The sequence below is a fragment of the Lutzomyia longipalpis genome, chromosome 4, assembly GCF_024334085.1.
Source record: "Lutzomyia longipalpis isolate SR_M1_2022 chromosome 4, ASM2433408v1".
Classification (NCBI taxonomy): Eukaryota; Metazoa; Arthropoda; class Insecta; order Diptera; family Psychodidae; genus Lutzomyia; species Lutzomyia longipalpis.
Genome location: NC_074710.1, coordinates 16,643,768 through 16,670,631, shown reverse-complemented (window position 1 = coordinate 16,670,631; position 26,864 = coordinate 16,643,768). Strand labels below are relative to the sequence as shown.

Here is a 26,864-nt window from a genome sequence, read left to right as displayed (position 1 = left end):
GGGTGGGTGTTAAAAAAAAAAAAAATCTTTCTATCTCTTTCAAATTGAATACATTGCTAAGACTGCGATGACTGGAAAACATTCAAGTGCAATATTTTAATAGGAAAACGAATTAAAATTAAAGATTTTTACAGCCAATAAAATTCTTATTGAAAATTTTATTGGCTTATTTTTTTTCTTATAAAAAATCAGATAAAGAGTTCATTTTCAGTTAGCAACAACCCTTAATTCAATTTCCGCAGCACAAATTAGTGGGAAAAGTGCAAAAAAATTCTTGCTAGCTCGCGATCGTTCAGCACAGATCGTCGTGATCGTGCTGCGATCGCACTGTGTGGACTCAACGTTGCGCCCTAACCGCGCGCGCGAGCTGCAAAAATTTCTTCAGTTCATTTTCAGCTCCCACCGCGGACGGTTGAACCTTCAATTCATGGTACACGCGTGTGAAGTTTTATTTTAATGCTCATTCAAAGCATTTCTTGTACATATTAGGCAAACACACGAATTTGTGATCTCGTGGTGATCGTTGAAGATCTTGAGGAATAAAAGAAAGAGTGATCGTGAGAAAAAAAAGTAGTGAAAAAGTGTTTTAAGGAAGTCAGTTAACAAATAAATTTCAAAGATTTTTTATGGTGATCTTCGGGTGATCTATATGCTGCCAACAATTAATTTCTTATGTTTAGGTAAAACACACAAAAAATTATTCTTTTATCATTAAATGCAAGAATATTGTGCATTTCTCTGGAATTTCCGCGATAAAGAAGTGCTGAGAAGTCACAAAGAGAAGTTTCTTGATCCGCGCATTGAGTTTGTTCTTTTTCTTTGGACTCTTCGTGGGCACAAAGATCGCGCGTGTAGAGTGCGGTAAACAAAGGTGAAGAAGCTCTTCTTTCACGTACACAGAAAAAAAATAAAGTCTTTAGTTGAAGAGCTAAAAAAAAAAGAAGAGAGGCCTTAATTTGAATAGCGAGAAAGTGCGCGCAATTTAATTCAATTTATCGAATTTATCCATTTGTTGGTTTTATTGCGGCAATGATGCCTCAACTACAGCTTCTCTCTTCAAGTCTGGAGATTGCGCCAAAATATAGTAGAGCTGTACAATGAATATGAATTGCGGGCAATTTAATTAAAAAGAATAATAAAATAGTTTAGGAAGTTTTCCGTCTTGAATTTATTTATTTATTAAAATGGGGGGCTTGAAAGAAACGAATTTGTTGAGAATATTATTGAACATTTTGTGATATTCTGTATAAATATTTTGAAAGAATATTCTATTTTTTTTAAATATTCATGAAACTTTTAGGAATATTCGTGAAGCTCAGGTTATTCGTGAATCTTTGAGAATATTTGTTAAACATTGAGAATATTTTGTGAAACTATAAAAATGTTTGTGAAGCTTTAAGAATATTTGTGAAACTTTAAGAATATTCTTGAAATTTTAAGAATATCCGTGAATTTTTAAGAATATTCGTGAAGCATTAAAAATATAGTGAAGTTCAAAAAATATTATAACCTCACATTTTTATCCATACAAATAGTAAAAAAACGCGTTCTAACTAGAATAAATATGAAAAAGCTGGAATTTTTCAACGGCGAATAAACAAAATATTTCATGTCTAATTTTCTTTAAAAAAATACTTTTCTTGATCATATTAAATTTGAAATCTTCCTGGGCATTAGAAGGGTTAACAGAAAGTTCAATTTTCCTCCATACTCCATAGCTTTCGACTCTTCCGCAACAAAAAACTAATAATGACCGATATAAGGGAAATTAATACAGAAACGTCTATAAATTAGTGCAAAATTTTAATGAGCATTTAAAATCCATATAAAACAATATTTTAGAGACTAAAAATATTTTATTTACTTAACCTGCTGGCCGCTAAGACCTTGGAGCTTCCTTAGAGCGCCAAGGTGGGGTCGTTGAACGACCCCAAGAAGGAAGTCGATTTTCTCATAAACTATAAAACCGGGAACTGTCGGGTCACTACCTTTAGACTCCTTATATAGTCCTCTTGCCCCTTGCATCACAAATTCGCCACCCGGAAACACGCAGAAGAAGATATTAGGGAAAAACATTTTTCACTCATTTTTCACACTTTCTTCGTGAGAAATTTGCCACGAAGTTGACCGCAACTGCTATTTTTTTTCACTACTTCCCCACATTCCCCTCACTTCCCGCACCGTGATAAATGGCAATATTTCTCGAATATTCTTTATTGTTTTGCACATTTATATGCTTCTAATTATGTTTTATGTTGTTTATGTTACTTATTCGCGATAATTCTGACACTGAGATGGTAAAGTGAGAAAGTAAACACAACCCTTCAACCCCCTTCAACCATATGATTTATGATGTGACTAACTTCATTCTAAGAAATTTTCCGCAGCATGGCCGTTACACCAATTTTTGAATTCCCTTCTTCTACATTTTCCTTAATAACTTTTCTTGTGGTTGACGGATTGAGCTGAAATTTTTACACAACCTCCTCAGATAACCAAAGAACTTATTTTCAAAAGATGGGAATGGTATCTTTTATATTTATTAAGTTATAGCACGAAATATAGGGCTGGGGTCGTTCAACGACCCCGCTTGGCGGCCTAGAGGTTAATGAAAAGAAAATCCATAAAATGCTTTTTATTCTGTTGTTCGTCATATTTTCAACGGATATTAGTTCTCAAGACGTTTTTTAGACAAAGATTTAACATAATGTAAAATAGTGAGAGAACAGTTGTATTAAAAAAAATTAAATATTAAACGGAGGTTAAAAAGAAAAATAAACGAATTTTATCACATGATAAAAAAATTAAAAATAACATGTTTTCAAAACATGGAAAATACGCAAAATTGAGTAAAAGTAATTCATTAAAAAAATCTTAAATAAAAAGTACTTACGTATGCAAAATAATATCATCTGGTAATCTTTTAATGATCTCTTTGTTTATTTTCGCACTTTAACGATCATGGGTTGATTAATAGTTAAATTATTTGCAGGATCTTCAACTAATTTTTTTTAAAGAATTTATCTAAATTGTAAGTTAATGTGGGCGAAGGTTCCTGAGGGTAGCACCAAGTAGCACACATAGTTGGACAGGAAAGGGATATCCGATATTTCTCAATAATCTCTGTTTCAATAAATTGCCAATAAATACGCATTGAATTCTTATTCAATTAAAAAAACTGCAAACGCTGCAAATTCGTCATAAAAAATTAATAATTTTGCATAATTTGCAAAAGAAGAAAAAAATTGCGTGTTTCCGGTTAATGTTCCGGCGATTGCTTCATATGAAAATGAAGTAAATTTTAATCACTCATGTCGCCATTCCTCAAATCTCCCCGCTGCTTATGGGCAATTATTCATTCATAGATCGGTACGTAAAGTAATTGGTTTTTGCTGCAAGTTGACGATCGCAACAGACGTGACCCCATTTTGAAGCTTCTTCTTCACTTCTTTCAGCAAACTAAACGCAAAGAGTTTTCTTTTCATATTTTTTCTTTTTATCTTTCTACCAACACAAAGTGAAATTTTTATTCACCATAAAGCATTTCAAAGAAAACGAAATAAAAAAGAGAATTTTGCTATGAAAGCACATAGAGGAGCGATAAATAATGAATTTGAATGGCGTTGAAATGTGTCACGATCATCTTACACCACTGCACTGACTTTACTCTGCAAAAATGTGGGACTTGGCGGTGCAATTAGTCACCCCAGCATTGCCCATAAATCTTCCCATCGACAATCAGGTACATTTTCCACACATTTTCTCGCAACTTTTGAGATCATTATTGATCACCTGCGGGTGATGCTTGTGCAGTAAATCTGCTTTTTGTGTCATTAATCTTCTCTCTCTGTGTCTCTATATCTCTTCTCACGGATTGACCCATTGGTATTATATTTCTTCACGATGAACTTGACCTCGCAGAGAGATGATCAGACTGTGTCGATTTTATTTGATTGATTAGCCCCTTGGTTGGGCGTTTTTATCTCTCTTTTAATTTATTCATCATTTTCCACGAGAAATTGAGAAAATTAGGATTTCTTGAAGAACACTCAAAGATTGCTAGAAATTAGTAAAAGATTCGTCAAAAAAAAAGACAAACAGAAGTAGCAAAAGATCACTCAAAGATCACTTGAAGATTGTTCAATTGTCGCTAAAGATCCTTAAAGTTCATTTCAAGATTTATTTAACAAGAGAATTTAGGAATTCTTAAAAGCTAAAGATCACTAAAATTCGATACAAAGGATAGCCAAAGATCACTAAATATCGCTCTAATATCGCATAAAATCCATCGAATAGTGTTGAGCATTGAAGTATTTATTTTTTGCATAAAAAAATTCACCAAGATCACATTATAAGATCACTTAAGAGCATAAGGTTGATAAGAATCTCTTAAGATCGCCAGAAATTGACAAAAAACCTTTAAAATTTTTCGAACATTTCTTTTAAAAAAGATTTCAAAGAAAATAGCAAAAGATCACTCGAGGATCGCTCAAAGATAGTTCAAATATCACTGAAAGTCTATGAAGATCGTTCAAAAATTTATTAATCAAGAGAATTTAGAAATATGTGGCTAGAAGATCGCTGGAAAATTACTTAAATCTCGTTGAAGATCTCTTGATCAGATTTTTTTAAAGTTAGAAGAAAAAGCTAAAGATCACAGAAGATCTGTTAAAATCGTTCAAAGATTGTACGAAGATCATTAAAAGATCGCGAGAAAATTAAATTAAAAACTAATTCGAAAAATTTATAGGCTATTTGCTTTTTCATCGTGATCCTCACAATATTGATCATGTGAACATTCCACGTGAAATTCAAATTAAGCTGCAAGGGAGGATATTTTTAACAAAGATAAAATATGCGTGTGCGTCCGTGTTGAGTCTGTCTCTGCACCAAGTCAGAGTGCAATGATCGGAATTCCATGAGCGCCACACCGTAAGTATTTAATAGTCGTCGTGGCTTTTAACAATAATGCTGTGAGACATGATCGTTGTAATGACGTCGCATAACCGCAAATAACGATCAAAGTTCAAAGAATGCATCATTTTGCGTGCATAAATTAGCATCTTCTTGCCCCTATTCACGTGAACTCTCACTCTTAGATTGATCTTTGCGTGATCTTCGTGCGATCTTGCAGTGATCTTCATATGACCTCATAAAGAAAGTGATTCAAAGAGTCGCGATCACATGTTTAGAGGCTTTATGATCACAAAAAATCCCTCTAAAATCTTCCATTAATCTTGCTTTTTAAGCGATCGCAGAAACATTAATGTGCGATCATTCGCACTTTTGCGATCATTCTCACTTTCACGATCACTTGTGGGCGAATCTTCATTGTACATACTTACATACATACGATCATGTGTTTTGCAGAATTCTCTTTTGTGATAAATAAACAAGCAAAACAGTTGAAGAGAAACGAAAAAAAACATTTCCTCTGTGATCGCATTGTGTCATAAATGCGATCGTGACACGCAATTCGCCACACGATCGCTCGCGCATTCATAATTTTCAAGACAAAGGTAAATGCGCGAAATACTTTATATTCTCTCGTGATCCTCAACAGCACATGTTCAGTTCATTCTTCCCATTCCTCCTAAAATTCTCAGAGTGAGGTGACAATGAGGTGACTAATAAAGTGAATTATTTTTGTTGTTTCTTTTCTTTTCTTCTTCTCGAAAAAGTAAAATTATAAATAAAATGAATGTTTACAGTGGTGCGGGAATTATTTTTTGTAAACTTGGCGTAATATTTTGGGGCGAAAAGAACAATAAACAAATTAATTGGATGTTTGCAAAAGGCCAAGAATACTTCGAAAGGAAAGAAAACGATAAAAAGAAATTTTTAACGGATTTTCATGTTAATAAATTTCTTATTAATCTCTCAAGATTCATTAAATACCGTCATATGGGGTGAATTTCCTTTTAATTGTTTTCTCTCTCATTTTTCTGGGAAAATTTCTAATCAGAAAGATTCTTTTGTTAGTCAGAAAAATGTTCTAAATGTTTGATCAGCAAAAACGATAAACTTTGTTAGGAAGAATGAAGCAAATGAGTAATAAGTAATGTCCCAACTAACCCCACATAACTGTATGAATAATTTTTATCAAACATTCGCATATGTAGCACGTTCCATTTGGCATTATATCACCCCAAAAGCAAAATGCGATTAGATGTGATAAGATTAAGAAATGCTGAACACGTCCCATGAAAAAAAAGCAAGAAAAGCTGATAAAAGAACTTCAAAGATTTCCTTATTTGTTTGCTGTGAAAATTGTCTCTGTAATAACAGAGGGGAGATGATGGAGAAAAATACAAGTTCTATCTAGAATCAATTAATTTACTAATAATAGTGTCTGGTTTAGAAGTCTTTTCTTACTCCCAACAAGTGATGTTTTTAATTTTTTTCCACTGATTTACGTGTTTGCTTATTCTGTAAAAGAAGAGAAGTTCAATTGAAAGCTTCGCGTAATATACTCTTAAGCATCTCAATGGGTTTATGTCATCAACTTGATGATGTACGTAGACGTTCCATCAACTGCAAATGCGCTGATTTTAAAGTAGAAGACTTCTAACGTAATGTGTTGGACAATAAAGCAATTTTCAATGTGAATTAATTCAGCAATTAAATGCAATTGGACTTGATTAGATAGAAGCATCTGCGGCAGTTTCAGTTATTTTTTTATTAGCGCATTCTCGTTAGCATATTGTTGTGATTGAGAAATTTGATTAGCAAACTAATTGTTCTATACTCGCAACCACCCAGCTTTTTAATCTGGATGATAATAAACATGTAATAGGAATTAATTGCGCAGATTTGTTAAGCTAATTTCTTATTAAATTTTTAATGTTTGAATTAATGAGAAGTAAGACCGATTACAATTTTAAGGGGAAACTTCGAGATATCTCTATCATGATTTTATTACAACTTAAATATTCTCTTCTTTTAAAATTTATTGTTTTTTTTTTAATTTAGAATCATTTGAAAGGAATTTTTATTTAAAATAACTTTCTTCTATATCAAAAACTCAAAACTTAATTGCAAAATGTAGAAAAACGCTGAAAACTCTCTAAAATATCCACCATTTTGCTTTTTAAATTGCAATTGTCATTTCATTTTAACATTTTGACATTCAATTCAAATTCAAATTAACGGAACTTTCATTATTTGACAGTTAAAAATGAATTTAATAGAAAAAAATTGAATTTCTCTGCAATTACAAAATAATTTCTCACCCAATATAAGTTTTTTTTTCTTTACAATGGCTCAACGACATCGAGACAGCAATTAGCTTTGACCTCTTTAGGCGTGCTAAACAGGCAGGCAGAGCATTTGTCAATAAATTCAAAGTGCAGTCAGTTGACACAGTAAACAAAATCAGGGATAACGCTTCGTATTGACATGGCATAGAAGTCTAAATTGAATGAGTTGATAAAACTTATTAAGTTTTTTTTATCTAAGGAAAGAAATCTTTATAAAGTACGTTGAACTGTTTGAATTATGATTTTTAAGGATATTTTGAGGGATTTCTATTGTAAAAAAAAAGAATATTGGAATATAATTAAAAAAAAACTAATTTAAATGAAATTACAACAATGAAAGTTTTAGAATTTATATATTTTTTTTAGTTATTAATATTTTTCATTTTATTAAATGAATTTTCATTTAATATTTAAGACATAATGTTTTTTTTTGAGTTTAAAGGAAATATTATTAACTCAGTTAAGCTCGCTAGACGTCTTAAAACATTTATATTAAAAGTTTTGATAATTTTACACGGCGTAAAAAATATATTACACGATTGACTGACAAGACACCCGACTGGCAAAAATTCTGGAATCATTATACTATTTATGTAATTATTTATTCTTTTACAATCGCATATTATTAATATTCTGTGACCCAAAAAATAATGTGAAAGAATCTATTTTTTTTTTAATTTTCTTTTTGTGATAATGTTTGAATAACTTACAAAATATGACTGAGTGAGTAAATTTTGGTCCAGCTGGGTAAAATATTATTACACCATCAACTACTTATTAATTACACATCGCGTAAAAAAATAATTTCTACGTGTAATACTGATCCTTAACGTGTTAATTAAACAACTAAATCACTTCTAGATATATTAAAATATCTTTTTGTAATTTTTTTTAAAAGAATTCTTCCTTATTAAATTTTAAGAGAATTTTTTTTGAGTTTTATTTCCCGCAATGATTGCGAAAAGTTTTTGCTGAGTGTGGCAATAATTTCGCAGATTTTACTTGTTTAGTCACTCCACACAAAAACTACCTATTGCAGAGACCTTCAAGATGTTTTGATGATTCCACGGCGAGAACAAGATTCTTGTCGTGAGTTTTTTTTTCTGCCTCTTCGAAGTGGGATCTAGAATAATATTTATGTGTATGATGAATTACAATTCAGGAAATGTCGGGGATCAGAACGCTGAGAGTCAGTTATGTACAAAATCTCGATCACCTTGATTAATGCCCCGACGCGATTGACAAATTACACGCGGAATGTTCATTTTAGCGCTGTTATCTTAGTCAGAGAGACATGCTGACGATCTGCAAAATATTCTCCGGAAGAGCATCAAAGTTCATGATCATATTTCCTTCTATACTAAGGACTACGATCGCGCGCGGGAAATGCAATCATTGTGGTGCTTTTGAGATATAGGTCAAGTTCGGGAGACACGATCACTTTGTGTTTTGGCGATCATGATCGCGATATTCTCACCCGTCTTATCGCGCAAAATTCCGTCTGACGGGCAAAGGGGGAAAAACGACAAAGTATGTAGAAAGAAAAAATAAAATGAGAACACACGCCAACAAGCAGCAGTGAACCCCTCATGATCACCACAGTACGGACTACGGACAGACAGCTGTTTTTCCTCGCGTACAAAATGCAAGCAGAGAGTGCGAAAACATTGATTTATAGAGAAAATATGTGTGTGCACGCATTTATTAACAAACATTGCTATTGCACAATTTTTCCGCAATAATGTGCACCACAGAGATTGCAAGCTAAATGGCGGCATTTGGGATGTTGTGGAATTCACGCACACAGAGAATGAAGAGATATTGCAAAATTCACTTCCACTTGGTAATGGAGGTTTTTTCTCTTTTACAAATCACGATTTTCTTTAATCGATCCATGATCACATTTGAAGATCATTAGAGAAGGAAATTTAAAGATCATGCGAATGAGTAACGATCATTTGATGGGAGATTCTACGATGGAAGAGGTCTTTAGTTCTATTGTAATTATTGGTTTTAAACAGGATTAGAATTGGAGTTCCTAAGAGCGGTTAAGAGACCCTCAAGAAAAGCTTGAAGGGGAAGATACAAAAATTTAATTCTGAAGTATTTGATCGTTGATCGAGTATTTAAAAAAATATATTTGAAGAGTCAATGATCACCTGTGAGACGAGAGAACATTTTAACCCTTTAATGACGCAAAAAAAAAATATCAGAGACCTGTCAGTAATCCATTTAGAGGGGTAATATTTTTTAGAATTAATTTGACATTTCTTTTCTATCCTTTTACTTTTCATTTTACGACATATGACCTTTCTGTTCTAACGTCTGGCAATAATTTATAAACATTTGAAATTCATTTTCTAACATTTGACGATTTTTTTTAATTTCTGACATTTTCTAAAATATGAAAATTACTTATTTTGTCCTTTGGCGATATTTTGCTTTAATGCTTAAAATTCATTTTCAAATGCTTTAACGTTTGTTTTCTAACGTTAGACATTAATATTCTATCGATTGATAATTTCTTTTTTAATTTTTGATATTTCTAACATTCGACGTTTCTTTACTAATGTTTAACGTTTCTAGCATAAGATATTTCTTTTTCTAGCGCCTGACATTTCTTTTCTAACGTTAAATTTTTTAAAATTGTTTAGCGGTTCTTTTCTAATTCTTTCTTATCGTATAATTTACGGCATTTTTTTAAATGTTTGATATTTCTCTAACGTTTGACGTTGTTCTCCTGGCACGTTTGACGTTTTAGATAAAATATGCTTATTTTCTTACGTTTTTGACATTTCTTCCGTTTCCCAATTCAAAATATTAACTGACAAAAATTTATTTTCAACGGAAAATCTCTTTCTGATGAAGCAAAAATTATTTTTAAGACGATCTTCTACTTTACTTTCAATCATCAACGTATCAACCAATCACACAAGTTGAGGTCCCTTTTCAGCACCTTATACTTAGAGGAGCTAAACTTCGAGAGTATTCGATGAGTTATGAAATCGCGACTTTTTGCGGCAATTCGCGATATTACCAGCCAGGTATAAATGGCATATTTTCATTTTTTCTCACTTTCCACACACCGCGCGAGCATTTACCTGCCGATCAAAAGTGCTTGTTTTCCAGAAGGTACCACCATCGAATGGAAATTAGTGTCAACTTTCACCATAAATAGAAATATAAGTAGGTACCTAACTTAACGTATGGAGTGTTGTGTAAAAAAAAAGAAGGAAAAATTATCCATAAAATGCAATTTTTTTCTCTCAAAGTCTAATTGCAAATCCGGTGTGGTTTAGGAGTGGCGGGGAAACCATCGAGGAGACGGTTATTTTGATGAATTTCCGCGCGCGCAATTCTCAATCAAACATGTTTTGCCGTAGGTTGTGCGATGGACTCTGTGTTGCATCTATGTTGGGGCAACATTTTTTATGTTTGCTGAAGAAGGAAAAAATAATTTCAAACCTGTTTAACTTTCAAAGACACACCACGGAATGCATTAATTCTGGTGCAGCAAGTCAAAGAACTTTGGAGTTTCTCACAGAGAGCAGTTTTTATTGCAAGAGAATATGATCTTGCGGTCGTTCATTGACTCCAAAATAAGAAATAACGATGAAATAGGTCTCAATTTTGCTTCTTGTTTTTCTTTGGGTAACCAACAGTATGGCTCCGGAAAAAGAAATTATTTATTTGAAGGCAAAATTAGTTTTCTAGCAGTTTTTGGTCGAAACTTTAGCATTTTAATATTCTTTTAATCAAACCACACTGAAGTTTTTGTCAAAAACTCCTAGAAAAGTAGGAAATTGCTTCAATAACTTTAATACTTATAAAGCTGTCTTTTTCTTCATTAAGAATAACATCCAAAAGACATTTAAAGTTTAAGAAATTCCCAATAAAACTCCAGAATATTCTAAAGAAAAATCCCAAAGAAAAAAATTTCCAATTAAATCATCCTCTTTGCGAAAACTTTTTACCATTGACCGCCAAGGGGAAAATCCACTTTTTCTTACACCTAGCATTTATACCTATGAGATTGTACGTTGCAGGTGAGATTATGCAAGAAATACCGCAAGTTGGGAAACATTGCTCTCAATCATTTTGAATTTCCCATCACCGTGCGATGACTATTTTTAGCATTTTGCATTTAAAATTTTAATATTATTTATATAATAATATACGTGGCATTTTATCTTTCATACCATTTACCTTTAACTAGCTTTGCTAATTGATAAAACCACAAAGTGAGGTGTTATTATACATATTTTAAGAAGATAAAATAAAGAAAAATTACATCTCACCTCATTGAGATTTAATTGATAATGAAAAGAGTCAATAAATCACGTCCCACACCGTGGGATGTATAGTTCTCGCAGCTCCCGGTGGAGATTTATTGCAAATTCTTGTGCAATATATTGAGATTTTATCGCTTTTTGATGGACTTCTAATAACTTCTGCCCTGTCACGATCTTCACGATTGTTCTGTATGACGTCACAGAAGCTCTTTTTCTTCGTTGTGTGCACTCTATGTGGTCCAGAAAGAATGCTTTTTTGATCTAATTTATAAAAAGTTTAGTTGGTATACCACATTAATTTTTTAGAGCTCAGTGAGAGCTTTCCAACGATAGCTCATACGTTAAAATCGGTCAAGCCGTTTAGGAGAAATGACTGTGTAAAATCGGAAATATTTTTAGTCAAAACTCGAGATCGGCTTAACCGATTTTGATCAAATAAACCTCAATTTAATCAACACGAGAAAACCTACAGAAGTTTATAGTATTGGTTAAAAAAATCTTGTTACTGAATTTTTTTTTAAATTGTTAATTAAATTTTCAGTAAATGTTCAGTAATTCTCCGGTTCTGCTTAACCGATTTTGATCAAATCAGGCTCGAATTAAATGGTATGAGAAACTCTACAAATGTTTGTAATATTCAAACTTTGTAAAACCGCGGCAAAAGGTTTTAGAATTAAAAAGAAAATGTTCTTAAAACAGAGTTTTCATAAACATTTTCAGGCTATTATCTCCGGTTCTACTTCAAATAAAACTCAAAGAAAATCAACAAAAATAGTAAATCAGTTTTGCATTGTGGTATACCAACGCTCACATAACTATCAGACACGGCAATTTTTAGCTGTGATTCTTTCTTCAAAGAAGCACAGCTTCTGTGTACACTCAAAAATGCAAAGTCGTCAGATCGGGCTCAAACTTGGGATGAGCACGAATTAGGGTCCCTACATTTCAAAAAATGGTGGCGCCAAAAATTTTTCCGGCCGGAGTATAACGCTAAATTGTGAGAGAACGGTAATAGATAGAGACTTGCGGTCAACGGCAAAGTTCATATATCGGGTGGAAGACATCCAATTATGAAGTCAAATTTTACCCCCCACCCCCCCGTCCGCCATTTTGAGTAACCTTAAAATTTTGTTTTCGCTGTATCTCAGCCCCTGTAATAGCTAAAAATCTGAAATTTTGATATGTTGTAGGGGCCATCAAGAGCTTTCCAACGATACCTCATTTTTGAAAATCGGTCAAGCCGTTTAGTCAATATGGCCGCCACAATTTTTCATCGAAAATCGGCCATAACTCGAGAATGGCTTGACTGATTTTGATCAACTCGGGCTCAAATGAAAGATATTAATGAGCTCTACAACTGCTAGGAACATTGCAAGTTCAAAAAATGACCGCAAGTGGTGCTAAAATCGAAAACAAAATTTTCGATGAGTTTTCGATGAATATCTCGAGCACCGCTTTATAGAATTGCTTCAAATTTTGATATGTTATAGCTGACTATAATATCTATCACCATGCCAAAAATGAAGAAAATCTATGTAGCCGTTCCGGAGATATCGCGTTTTAAAGTTAACATGTCATATCTTAAGTTGCATAAGACCAACGCCCCGCGAAGCGGGGCGTTTTATATATTTTATATATACATAAATAAAAGTAAAGTAAAATATATATAAATGCATAGATATATACATTATATATACATATAAAAATGCAAAGATAAATATTAAATATAGCATGGATGGAACAGTATAAAGCGAAAGAACGGTAAGTAAAACTTACGGGCTGTGATTCTTTCTTTGCCAGTGAAATGTGTAGATGGCTGAAAATTGAGGATGGGCAAATTTTGAGGAGAGACTTACTCGTGAGCCGAATCACAGCCAACGCCCGCCACGATTAAGGATTTCTTCAAAATTTCTGCGCGTTGGCTGTGATTCGGCTCGCGAGTAAGTCTCTCCTCAAAATTTGCCCATCCTCAATTTTCAGCCATCTACACATTTCACTGGCAAAGAAAGAATCACAGCCCGTAAGTTTTACTTACCGTTCTTTCGCTTTATACTGTTCCATCCATGCTATATTTAATATTTATCTTTGCATTTTTATATGTATATATAATGTATATATCTATGCATTTATATATATTTTACTTTACTTTTTTTTTAAAAAATTCTCATTTCCTTTTTTGACTTTTTTTGGCTCCACAGGAATATTATGATTCGTCGGAGAAGCAAACAAAATTTTGCGAAAATTCATGAAGAATCTGTAAATTTGCGTAGTCAGAAGTACACCTGAACATCACAAAGAATTCAACTACAAAAAAATCAGCAAAAAAGATGTTCAGAAACATTGAATTTCAAGAGATTGTCTACACAATAAAGGAAAGGTGGCAATTCGGTGAGTTTTTTTCTTCTTTGCATTTCCTAATTAAATCTTTGTTTTAATGAAATTTGACGTGTGGATGAAGAAATATTTGAATAAATAACTTTTTCGCATTGAATAATTAATTTTTTGAGTGAAGAAAGAGAAGAATTTGAAGGAGGAAAAAATATTTTTCATGCAGGAAAACCAAGACAAAAACGATGTCTCCTGAAGGGGGTTTCAGGGGTCTTCCCACAGGGACAATTGACGGGTATAATGGGACCATCAGGAGCTGGAAAGAGTAGCTTACTGAATGCAATATCTGGATTTAGGTGAGTTTCAATGAGAAGAAGTAGAAAAAAGGACTTTATGTATTTTGGGGCTTATAAAGAATTATTAAAAAATGAAAAATTCTTAGCAAATGAATGTTAAGCTGAGAAAATTCAGAAATTATTTTGCATAATTAAAAAAATAAACTTTCATTGTAATTCATTTGCTTTTTCATACATGAAGCATATGCTTCATTAGTTTATTTGAATTTATTTAATTTTTTCTTTCAAAAATTTTGCTAGATCCATTTTCTTCTTAATGGCAAGCATTGCGAGAGAGAGATAAAGGCCTTTTTTACATAAAAATATGATAATAAGGAAGTCACAAAATGCATAAGCTCCTTTTGTACAACAGGATATCGTTAATTTATAAAAAATTACAAAATTCTTGTACACTAAAAACATTTTTAGAGTCCTTAAATAGCCGTTGAATAAATTCTTTTGCATAAATCATTAAAAATGGTTTGTCACCGTGAATTGTAATAAATTCTTGCATCGATTAAAAAATTAATTAATTTGTGACTCATTTTTAATTCAAAAGCAATCGTTTTGAGGATTAAACTTCTGCTGATCCCGGATTGCGTGCAAAAATGCATTCTTACAGCAAATTCTTCTTTTAATTCAATAGAATATTGACTCATTGAATCATTTTTTTTTCATCACTCATCTATTAAAAAACTTACAAAAACGAGGAAATATATTTAAAATTCTATTTACCTTTTGGGCATCAAAGTGAAAAAAATTACAAAAATTACTCCGCCAGAGGCACAACTATTGTTTACTCAACTTCAACAACAAGAAGTTGTTGGAAAGAGGCGCATTTTTCAAGCACACACACAGTGTCTGTTTACTTTTCCACCAACATTACAATTCATCGCGGCGTTATGTTCATTATGCTAATTAATTCGTGACACAACTGGCGGTTTGCAAATGATCAATGGCTTGTGGAAGTTCTTATCACTTCAACAACAACAAAAAAAATGAAAATCCTTCTAAAGTGAAAAAGCAAAATACCTAAATGTGCAAATTTTCTTTCCCATGGAAGTTAATGTAATTTAATGTATACAATTATTAATATACAAAGTGACCAACTCTGAGACGGAAATTGTGTGTAAAACGGAAAATTGTCTGTTAAACTGCAGCACGAAGAAAGAAAAAAGCCTCCAAAGGTCACGCGTGGTATGTGCGACAAGTAGTTGAGATGAAGATTATTTTTTCACAAGAAATAAACAGCATAAGCACCGCATAAATGCAACAATTAATTGCAAAAGAAAAAAAACGGTTAACGTGAGGAAAAGCTACTATTTATGAAATTATTTACAGTAGAACATCGTAGTACAGCCCAAGGCGTTGTGGGGAAAAATAAAACATTTGTACTACGGAATACAGAGGAAAAGAAAGTTTTAATAAAATAATTATGGTATATCTACGTAATAAATACGTGCAGAAAATTATTTATAATAAATATAAATTATTTAATTATTTAATTTTGAGTTAGGATAGTTATACACGGAACAGTAGGGGAAGCTTTTTGCGGAAGAATCCTAAAATACAGACTGATTAGTTACAAATAATTGTTTTAGCGATAAAGAATAGTTTAGTTTAGTTAAGATAGTTTAACATGGACAGCTGTATTATATTTTCCACTAAAGTATTTCTCAAATAATAAAATAGAACAAATTATGTAGTATTCTATCGGTGGTGAAAGTAATTAATAGTTCTTCTTTAGTCTTTTATCTAAAATTTTAAGGCTTAATTATAAAAAAGTTGTTAAATTTTATACCTCATGGCATGAAGCGTATGCTTTACAAATAATAGTAGAGAACAAGCATCAGAGACACTTATAAGATGTAGGGGAATGTAGCCCAATTTCTCGCTCATTGCAAATAGTGAAGAGTACATCTGAGTGTTTCTTATGCGAGGTATAATATTCTTCAAAACGCATATGCTTTATATTAAAGAAGCAAAGTTAAACACTTGTACAAATTTCTTAAAGACTAGAATTCTTTTATTTATATCTCTCTTATTTGATAATGTTTCCTGTTCTTTATTAGTTATTCTATTAAGAGAAGCATTTGCATTATGTGGGTACAAAGTAACAAAGTAATTAAAAATGTACTTAACTTTAACCTTTGAACAAGTTTTAACTTAAAAATATTATAATTTAAGAAAATTATATTTTTTATTGTTCATTTTCTCACGACCGGCCCGGAAAAACATTAGAAGGGGGAAAAAGATCTTTTTCATAGAAATTCAACAAAAAGCTTTAACTTTAAAGACCTACCTTAAAGTCCATTAAATTACTTTGCCCATAAAGAAGTATTATATAGCCCACAACATATGGGTTATCTCTGTGACTCTTTTTTAGTGCGATAAATTGCAAAAAAAAGATCATCGCCCGAAAAGCACGTTTTTTTGTACAAATTACAGATAAAGCAACTAAATAATATTTTTCTTTTCTTTTTTTGTTGAAGATATTTTATTGAAAATAAAGAAATTTAGCGATGAATTATCATGTCTGCGTTTTTTATTGATACGACGATTGAGCCTTGAACTCATGACATTGAATTTACGTACACAGTCTACGCCCCCGACGCCCTCATTCAATGTCAATCAGCAGGGGTTTTTGTTAGTTAAATTAATCAACTAAAAAATCGATTAGAATAATTCCCTACAGAACGATCATTTTCTTGAAAACTGTTTTTTTTTTAAATCAATAAATTGCAATGGGAAAAGGAAAATGTTGTGATGCAAAAGGAGATTATGCAAAAAAATCTATTAATTATCCATGAAAATAATCCCAAAAAATTAAAAGATTCAAATCAAAATTCGCCAGATCGGCAAAAAAGAGGCAGAAGCTTATAGAAAAAAAAACTCATCTTGATCCCTTCTTCCCCCCACAGAACGGATGGCGTTAAGGGGGCAATCAAGGTGAATCGCAAGGAGTCGTGCTACATCACTCAAGACGACCTCCATCAGCCACTGCTGACCGTGGAGGAGATAATGAGTGTCGCGTGTGAGCTGAAGATAAAGAATCCCGTGAATAAGCGCGCCCTCATTGACGACATACTCAACAGCTTGAACTTGAGCTCGAGGCGCGGGAATACGGCAAAGCAACTGAGTGGCGGCGAAAAGCGCCGGCTGTCCATTGCCCTGGAATTGGTTGCCAATCCCTCAGTGTTGTTCATGGATGAACCAACGAGTGGTCTGGATGAGGTCACAGCAGCGCAATGCGTACGACTCCTGAGGGATATAACGAAGCAAGGGAGGACCATTGTTTGTACCATTCATCAGCCCTCTGGCGTCGTTCTGGGACTCTTTGATCAGGTGAGAAGATCAACTCATTTTTAGTTAATTTATTAATATAGGGTAGAGTGGAGTAAATAAGCGCAAATAAAGTGAATAGGTGTAAAGAAAAGTTTGGAAAATATTCGGAAAATATACGAAATAAAATAATATTTGAATTTGGCGCGCACTCGAAGTGGTGAATTCGAGTGGTGAAAATAGAGAATATGGGGAAAAAGAATGATTTGGCGGCAAAAGTGACAAATCAGATTTAGAAGGCAATGTGGGCTTTCGGTCGTTATTTTGGGCTAATTATAGTTTTTTTTTCAATTTCTTAAATTTCTTCATTATCTGAAAAATAGATTAAGGCGTAGAAAAAGGTTAGAATTAGAAAGGCGTTTTTAATGTAAGAATTCAGTAAATTGCAATCTAAAAAATTTAAAAGATCGTTGAATATTATTAAAATTATATAAAAATATGTGAAAAAGTGATGTTTTAAGGTTAGAAATTGATAAATTTTTATGTAAAATTGCATAAAAGTACAAAAATAACTCTAAAGTGTAAAAAAATAACTCATAAATGTAAGAAAAACATCTTGAATTTTTTTTAATTAGAAAAATTATGATAAATGTCTTAAAAATAGTCCTAAAGGAATTATAAAAGTTAATATATATTTTTTAATATTGACTAACTCTATCCCCAATTTCCCCTATATGCGTATTTTTTTTTACAATTCACAGCTGCAAGTAATTAAATTAGCGAAAACTAAAAAGTTTTTAGTCAACTTTATTATTTACTTAATTAAATATTTTCTTTGTGTACAAACTTGCAAACTTTTTTGGAGTTTTATTACGATTTTATAGCATTTTTTTTAGAAAGAATTCTTACTCATTTATTGACCTTTTTCCAAACAAATATTTAGTTTTTATTAAACACATTTCTTGCTGATTCTTTTTCTTTTAATGTTTTATATGACTTTGAAGAGCTTTTTCATCGCTTGGCTTAACCGGTTTTAGTTTTTCTCTTTTTCTTAATATTTTATTTCTGTTTTCTTTTCTTTTTTATTATATTTTCTTCCTTCTTTTTGAATGACTTTTTTGCCTGACCTCATTTTCCGAACACAAAGATCTATTCACAGCACATAATTTACTTTTACTCAACAAACTTTAATTATTACTTCGCACTCTTACTCTTCATTTTTGCATTAACTACAACTACTTTTCCTTTTCAAATCACTTTTTGTTAATGAATTACGGGAGACTGGGGCACAGTAGTGCGTAATTCATTGAGGATTTATTAAAATTAAGTTTTCTTTGTACTTTTGGGCATTCTAAAATGATTTAGTTAGTAGTGAATGTTTATGCCCCATCGCTAATGATTAAATTGACCCCAAATTTCTTTTTTATTTGATCATTTTTGTTATATTAGTTCCTTAACATTTTAATTTAATTCATTTAACCCCCATCTCCCCTAATTTTCTCTCTTTAACGTTAGAAAATGATTTTTTTCTGTAATTTTATTTGTAATTTTTTTTCTCCTTCACAGATCTACGTCCTGGCAAAGGGACAATGCGTCTTTCAGGGCTCCCCACAGACTATTGTTCCCTTTATGGCTGCCAATGGGTACGAATGCCCAAAACACTACAATCCATCGGATTACAGTGAGTTTATTTTTACTTCAAATCAATGCAATTAAATCCGCACTAATTGTCCCCTTTCCGCCTCTCTGCGTGACTAATGATCGTGAAAATATTTCGCAAGATTTTTTTCTTTCCTTTGAAGACCACGTACGATCAAGATAAAGAATTGCCATTACACTCATTGAGAAAAACTCGAAGCACCTTTTATCTAATTTTTTTTAAAATAAGTTTTTCCACAATTTTCTACATTCTGGTGTTGAAAAAAAAAGAGAGAAGCCCCCCTAAGAATCCCAGAATTTAATTACTCCGCAGCGACGAAATAAGTTTCTCTTTCTGCGAATTGCAAAAGGAAGTTTGCGGGGAAATGATTGGGATCTCTTTTATGAAGTTAGAAATCTCCATTCCACAAGAATTTGGCGCGATCAAGGTCGCTTTTGAAGTGAATTGAAAGTTTTGCCACAAGCAAAGATATCTTTTTTCTTCATCATTTTAATGGGAGGTAAAAAGAAACTCACAGAGTTATAAAGCAATAAGAGTCAATAGAAGGGTAATAAATGATTTGTTTTTGATGGATTTTGATTTTTATTTGGGTAAAGCGCTTTCAATCAGGTTTAATGTGACGTCAGAGACCTAAGTTGGGAGCTCTTTAGACGGCTGCTTAAAGTATTCTATAATAGTTCAAGCAGATAGTTTATTTTACGGAAATTTAGAAAAAAAAATGATCAATGATGAAGAAAACACGAATATTCGTACATGAGAAATTAATTAGCTTAATTTTTAACGTTTGAAATCTCTAAAATATTTTATAAGATTTTCTATCAAAATTTTCTAACGTTAAAAAATATATTTTTTTTAATTTTCAGGCTCAAGATGTTTTTTTTTATTTATTTTTTAAATTCTTACCCATTAATTTTAAAAGAAAACCTTTTATGATCGCCTATAAAAATTTCTTCTTCTTGGGACTCTTTAATGAAAATTTCTGAATTTTTTCTTTCAAAATCATTTTTATTTTTCATAAAAAGCTTCGTTAAAAAAAGAAAACTTTTTTTTTAAATTAATTTTTAGTCATTGAACTCTGTGATGCTGATGATGAGGTCATTGAGAATCTTTCTGATGCCATTGGCAATGGGAAATCCGTCGTTTCCCCCGCCGTTGTGGATGCCGCCGCGGCGCCCGGAAGGGGTTTCACCATTAAAACAGCCGTAATGTCAATGATGCTGGACACGACGGCGCCAAAGCGTTCGTCCATCTTGGAGAAGATGAAAGCCCTCAAGCGCTTCATGCAGAGCGACTATGCCCATTCGAGCTTTCGCCAATTCCTCGTCCTCACGCGCATGATGCAGACGAAAATCTTCCGGAATCGCATTGCTCTGGGCATACAGCTCTTCCATCATCTCATCTGTGGCTCCATGTTGGGGTTGATCTTCTTCAATTCCGCCAATGATGGGGAACGGATGTTTGATCATCTCAAATTTAGTATTGCCATCGTCTTCTTCCTCTCCTACACGCAAATTATCATTCCAGTTCTCAGCTGTGAGTCTTCTTTTACACTGTCGCCGAGAGAAAATGTCTCTGCCTCGGTCGCTAAATTTGCGATTATTCTTTTCTTTTTTTTGTGACCAAACAGATCCCCTGGAGGTGAAGCTGGTGAAGAAGGAATGCTTCAACCGATGGTATGGCCTCACACCGTACTACCTGGCGCTCACCTTCTCACGCATTCCCCTCCAAATCTTCTTCAACATTCTCTTCCTGTCGCTCGTCTACTGGCTCCCCGGGCTCCCAATGCAGCTCTGGCGCTTCGGGCTCTTCTCCTTTGTGGGTGTGATTATCTCACTCGTGGCTGAGGGCTTGGGACTCACGATAGGATCAACTTTTAGCATTACCGTGAGTTTGTTTTATTACTTTCAATTCTTTTTTCTAACGTTAAAAAAAAGTTAAAACTCTTAAGGCTTCGTTTTCTTTTCAATTTGTAACGTTTTAAAAGTATTTTTTACTTCATTTTTCATTTGATTTTATAACGTTGAAGGGTTTTGAGTTTTTTTTAGATGTGCATTTTAACGTTAGAAATTAATTGAATTACTTTTTAATTCATTTTTTTGACGAAATTTACAACGTTAGAAATTTTATTTCTTGGTTTAAAGTTGAACGTAACACATTAAAATTATTTTGTCTCCATTTTCGTGAAATTTTTGACTTTGCAAAGGATTTTAACGTTAGAGACATCATTGATTTTCTTTCTAAATCAATTTCTAACGTTAGAATATTTTTTACTTCAAATTCTGGGATGAATTTAGAACGTTAGAAGCTTATTTCTCCGTTTTAGGTTAATCGTAAGAACAGTTTCAATTTAGTTTAATTTTTTTTATTGAATTTCTAACGTTAAAGAGCTTGTTGAATTATTTATAACTTAAAGTTCTAACGTAAGGAATTTTAGTCTTAATTTCAAGATGAATTTCTAACGTTTGAAACTTGTTAATTTTGTTTCAGTGGTCTCAGTTTAAAAACCTGAAGTTAGAAAAATTCAACCTTCACTTTCGATTGAGTTTCTAACGTTAGATTTGTTTTGGTTTTAGTTCAATTTGAAATTTTAACGCAATTTTGTTATTAAAATTTAAAACGTTCGGAACTATCACGAATAATTTTTATTTTAAAAACGTTAAATTCTTTTGTTTAATTTTGTTAGGTTATAATTTCTTTTTTTAGAATCGTGTTATGTTGAATTTCTAACGTTAAATAGAAGTGATTTTTCTGACATGTAGCGATAATAATGATTTTCCAGGTTTTTCATCGTTTAAATGGGGGTTCTCAGCCAGAAAAACTCATGTTTTCCAGAGCTTTCATCTCCGTTTGGAGCCTTCTTCAATGGTTAAGTGATTCAGTGGTTTCCCTACGCTTAACCACTGTAGAAGGCTCCAAACGGAGCCGAAAGCTCTGGAAAACGTGAGTTTTTCTGAATGAGAACCTCCATTTAACCGACGAAAAACCCGAAAAATCATTATGAATTTCTAACGTTAGAAATTTTTTGAATAGATTTCTTTGAAGTTTTTGGTTTTGAGATCTTCTTATTTGCTTCTAGAAATGACTTTTCAACGTTAGAATTTCACTTTATGTTGAATTCTAAACGTTAGAATTTTTTCAATTTTAGGAATTTTTTAACTTTATTTTGTGTTCTAACGTCAATTTATTGACCTTATGTCAGTTTCAATTTCTAACGTAGGATTATTTTTGATTTTATACTAATAATTTTGATTTTTTAACGTTAGAAATGTGCTCAAAAAAAGGTGAAAAAAGCTTTTTAATTTAACCCATCCTCCCTTAAATACTAAATTCCACAATAAAATTAATTTGTTCAGAATTCCTAAAAAAAAGTTTTTGGATAAAACGAGCTAATCCAACACACCCTGTTGACCCTATTCACCCCTAAATTACCCGCCAAAATTCAAAATTTAAGAAAAAACTGATTTTTCTTTTGCAGAATGGCTGCGCAACAGGCCCCATGATCTTGGCCCCAATGCTGGGTCTGGCCATCTATGGGTTTGACTTTGCCGCTGAGATTCCGCTGCAAATGTACGCCCTGATGAAGCTCTCCTTCCTCCGGATTGGCGTCGTGTCCATCGTCCTCATCACGTTCGGCTATGGGCGTGAGCAACTCGACTGTGACTACATCTACTGCCACTTTGACGATCCCAAAGTCCTCCTGCGGTACCTCCGGATCGAGGAGGTGTCGCTGTGGCACGAGCTCATCTTCCTCTTTGCCCTCATGATTGTCTTTCGGGTTCTTTTGTACTTTAGCCTCCGGAAGAGGCTCAAGTAGCTCAATTTCTTCTTCCTGGAAGCCCCCTCAAAGTGATATGTAATTTAAACAATTTTTGTTGTTTTAGAGAGACCTCTTTTTTTATTTTAAGACTTTTTTTTTATACAAATTTAGGATTTTTAGTTTGGTGGCATAGAGAAGATTTTTGTAACAATAAGAAGAATAAAAAAGACAAAAAATGGGATTTATTTCTTCTGTGCAATCTTCTCCTTCCTCTTCTTTACGTGCTTCGGGACTTTTGTCTTCCTCTTCTCTGCCTTTGCATCCTTAACGGCTTTTTTCCGGGCTTTCTTGCTCTCCGGGGACTCATCTCGTGGTCTGGCGCTATTTTTGAATTTTGATTCATCATCCTCCTCATCGTAATCATCGTGATCATCGCTGAATTCCGATGAATCCGCATCCTCTGTGTCCCGTTTCAGGATATCCGGAACATTTTTAACTTCCAACGTTGCGGACAAACCTGTGATGGTTTTATAGAGCAGCTGATCCCCCTCTCCGGCTTTTGCTCTCCTAATATCACGTTCATAGTGAACAACCTCATCCAGGCGCTTCGGGATGAAGACATTCTGGAAGACTTCCTCCTGAACTTTCTCCTCATCCGGCAGATCATCGAGACTCCTGTTGGCAATCTTCTGTAGCATCTCCTCCAGGTAGTCGTGCTTATTCGCCTCTGTCACCGTGGGATCCGTGATGAAGTGGAATAGCTCCTGCACCGTCATCACAGCCACTCCGTGCTTCCGGAAGAACTTTGTCACTTCCCTGCAGTCACGTCGAAGGAATTCCAACGCATTGGGATGATCGTGCTCCACGGATTGTGACACATCAATGATCACAAGCCTTTCACGATGAACGAGGAGATTGAATTCAGACAAATCCGCATGGACAAGACGACAAATGTTGTACATATCCCACATGTGATTCACGAGATCATAGTAGAAAGTCCGGGCCTTTGACTGGCTCGGTGTGATCTGTGCCAAGCGTGGAGCCGCCTGGTACTTTGTCCCAATGAATTCCATCACCAGGACATTCTCTCGGATCTCCAGGGGTGTTGGAACCGGGAGATTTGCCTTCATCATTCGCTCCAGGTTGCGTTTTTCCTTCTCAGCCCACAGGCGAACCTGCAAAATTGAAGGGATTTCATTAATTCCTAGACTTTTCAGCATTTCCGGGAGTTTTGGAGGAAAGATTTTACGAAACATTCTTTCAATCGTGTTTCATACACTTTAAAGAATAATTTTAAATAAAACAAAGAAGGCGCCTTAGATTTTTCTCTTTTACCTTCATTTTTCTTCGATTTTCTTTGTTTTTTCATCAATTTTCTCATTTTCCCCAGCATTTTAGGAATTTTGGAGGGAAAACTCAATGAAACATTCCTCAATGTTTCATTGAATTTCATTGAAATGAAACACGGAGGAGCAGCACCATGTGGCGCCGCCTGGGAGATTTTTATTGAAACAACAAAAGTGTTTACTTTCCTGAGAAAAAAATACCACAAAATGACCTCAAAAAGACCCAAATTGTGCATTTTATGTTCCGGACCGATACTAGGATTCCTCAGTGAGGTCCTTGTGAACGATACAATGTGGTCTGTGCGTGATATGTTGCATTCCTTCTCCACAAAGCTGGTAAGCATAACCTCACTTTTGTACTCTCAAAAACATTTTCTGATCTTTCTGGCATTTTAGGATGAAAATATTCCCCCGGAAGAGATTGTTTTGTGTGAAACGTGCGCAATGGAACTTACGGGAGCCTTTGAGTTCCTTGTTAAGGTGCAAAGTGTCGAGGAGAAGCACCTGACGGATGATTCAGTTCTCATTGAATTTCATGACATTGCGGAGGAGGACAAGGAGGAAGCGCAGGTGGAGGATGAAGTGAATGTTATTTATGAGAAGATCCCATCACCAGAAATGAGGGAAAAGTCTCCCCCGGCAAAGAAACGGAAGGAGCTGGTGAAACGAGTGGAGGAAGACACGGAATTTCCTTCTAAGGTTGTCATCTACCCCCAATTTGTCGTCTGCCGGGTGGAGAGTAAGCAATTGGCGGAGGATGTGGCGTCAGGGAGGATCAGTGAGAGTTTCCTCAAACGCAGACATAACCTCAAAACACTCGACGTCACGGGAGTTGTGTTCTCCATGAGCAATCCGGGAGTGCTGGAGCAGGATGTGGTGGAAGCGGAACAAGATAAGGATGACATGTACCTCTGTAGGTACTGCCCAAAGTCCTTCAGCACTGCCCATCATCTCATGATGCACACCCGGAAGGCGCACATGTGCCAATTCTGCCTTCAGGGATTCACCAAACTCGACGATCTGCACATTCACATTGAGAATGAGCACAAGCGCTTTGAGTGCCACTTCTGCCCGCGCGAATTCACGTGCAACAACAACCTCAGGACGCACATCAAGAAGCGCCACGGGGTACCCCTGCCTGCCTATGTTTCCCTCATTACCGTGGAGAAGGAAGCTGGCACAACGGAGGAAGATCCTCCAGCGGACACAATGCAGGAAGTTCATGTAATTGAATGAAGGAATAAAGGTTTTTTTTTGCACAAACTCACCATTTTCCGGGGATTCCTCCTGGCGTATCCCTGCCTGAAGCGAAATTCATCCGCAATGTACTTGTGGCGATCCTTAAAGTCCAGAATGGACGTCTTGAAGACCTTCACGGCGACTGTGTCGTACTTGTAGGTGCTGCTGAAGGCCAGGTACACGTTGGCTTCCTTGCCCTCCTTGATATTCCCCGCAATCTTCTCCAGCTTCTCCTGCTGGAACAGCTTAAACAGCACCATTCGTGTCCTGTCGTCCAGAACTTTGTCCACAGTGGCGCGATCACTTTTATCCTTCATCCTCGTGCGTTCTGCCTCCTGACGACGATCACTGCGATCCAGGACCTTCTTTACTTCCTGACCCTCGTAGTTACCCATGTGCATGCGGGAGGAGTACTTGGACAGGACACTCTGATTGGGTTGGAAGCTACTGAGACGCGTTGGGGCTGTCTGAGAATTCATCCCTGACGACTGTTTGAGCATTCCGTGATCGTCGTAGGCGTCAAAGTTGTGCTCATCCTCCTCCAGATCACTGTAGTCATCCTCCTCACCCTCCTCCTCTGGCGGGAGATCATCTTCCGGAAGATTCTTGAAGATTTCACTCTCAATTGTCAATTCTGCCGTCAGGTTTGACACTTCCTCTTCCGCGTCACTAAATTGTCCCTCCATTGGAGAGGAATTTCACTAAAAATCTCACAAAATTCACAGGAAATTGGGGAAAATTGCGAAATCACGTTTTTCCTGAACACCGTCGACTGAATCAGCTTGCATCGAAACATTCCTGTGCACATACGATACACGCTGACTGAATTGACGATGTGCGAGTGAGAGGAACTGTTACTGTTGCTATTTCGTTTTTTGGCTTTTTACACTCTGGGAAAATTTTTTTTTCGGCAAAATTTGAATTTTCTGCGTTTTTGATGCCAAACGACGCTACGTCGCCTCCTACGCTCGAAAAACCACACCCGGATGGAAAATTCGGCGGAAAATGCGAGAAAATCGTGAAAAACAGAAAGTGTGAGCGAGAGGTAACGAGGATTTTGCAGCAATGCGTCTCACTCCCACGGAAAAATTGTCAGTGTGAGAGCGAGATGTCACAAAGTTTCGAAACTATCTTTCTCTTTTTCTCCAAAAATAAAATTAAATAATTTTGATTTTTCCCCGATTTTGATGCCTTTCGACGCCCTACATTCGCAGGGCCCCAAAAAACCACACCCGGACAGGAAAAGCGCCCGGAAAATGCGAGAAAATCGCGAAAATTTGCAACATGCAACTACGAAGAAACATACAATATAAAGGTGAAACATGCGTGCTTCACGGGTGTTTCACAAGCAAAACAGCTGATTGTC

General features: G+C 34.6%; 4 protein-coding genes across 5 annotated transcripts in view; 2 read left to right on the top strand and 2 right to left on the bottom strand.

Annotated features, from left to right (window-relative positions):
* LOC129795284 (toll-like receptor Tollo) overlaps positions 1-26,864 on the bottom strand; it is a 650,843-nt gene that overhangs the window by 339,907 nt on the left and 284,072 nt on the right. The window lies entirely within an intron of this gene.
* LOC129795297 (ATP-binding cassette sub-family G member 1) lies at positions 295-23,154 on the top strand. 2 transcript variants are annotated; one of them, XM_055836410.1, is made up of 8 exons: positions 295-680; positions 13,750-13,939; positions 14,106-14,235; positions 17,136-17,559; positions 19,063-19,177; positions 20,222-20,689; positions 20,784-21,040; positions 22,632-23,154. In XM_055836410.1, the coding sequence occupies exons 2-8, from the start codon at positions 13,879-13,881 to the stop codon at positions 22,968-22,970; spliced, it is 1,794 nt and encodes a 597-aa protein (XP_055692385.1). In that variant the 5' UTR covers positions 295-680; positions 13,750-13,878; the 3' UTR covers positions 22,971-23,154. The 2 variants fall into 2 exon arrangements, with proteins under 2 accessions (XP_055692385.1, XP_055692386.1); XM_055836411.1 differs by lacking the exon at positions 295-680 and adding an exon at positions 4,722-4,932.
* On the bottom strand, positions 23,139-26,810 carry LOC129795299 (serine/threonine-protein kinase RIO1). The gene is made up of 2 exons (XM_055836435.1): positions 25,528-26,810; positions 23,139-24,088 (listed from the first exon to the last, which is right to left on the bottom strand). Exons 1-2 carry the CDS (start codon positions 26,182-26,184, stop codon positions 23,156-23,158), a joined length of 1,590 nt encoding a protein of 529 aa, XP_055692410.1. The 5' UTR covers positions 26,185-26,810; the 3' UTR covers positions 23,139-23,155.
* On the top strand, positions 24,269-25,522 carry LOC129795309 (histone-lysine N-methyltransferase PRDM16). Its single transcript, XM_055836455.1, has 2 exons — positions 24,269-24,595; positions 24,656-25,522. Exons 1-2 carry the CDS (start codon positions 24,371-24,373, stop codon positions 25,493-25,495), a joined length of 1,065 nt encoding a protein of 354 aa, XP_055692430.1. The 5' UTR covers positions 24,269-24,370; the 3' UTR covers positions 25,496-25,522.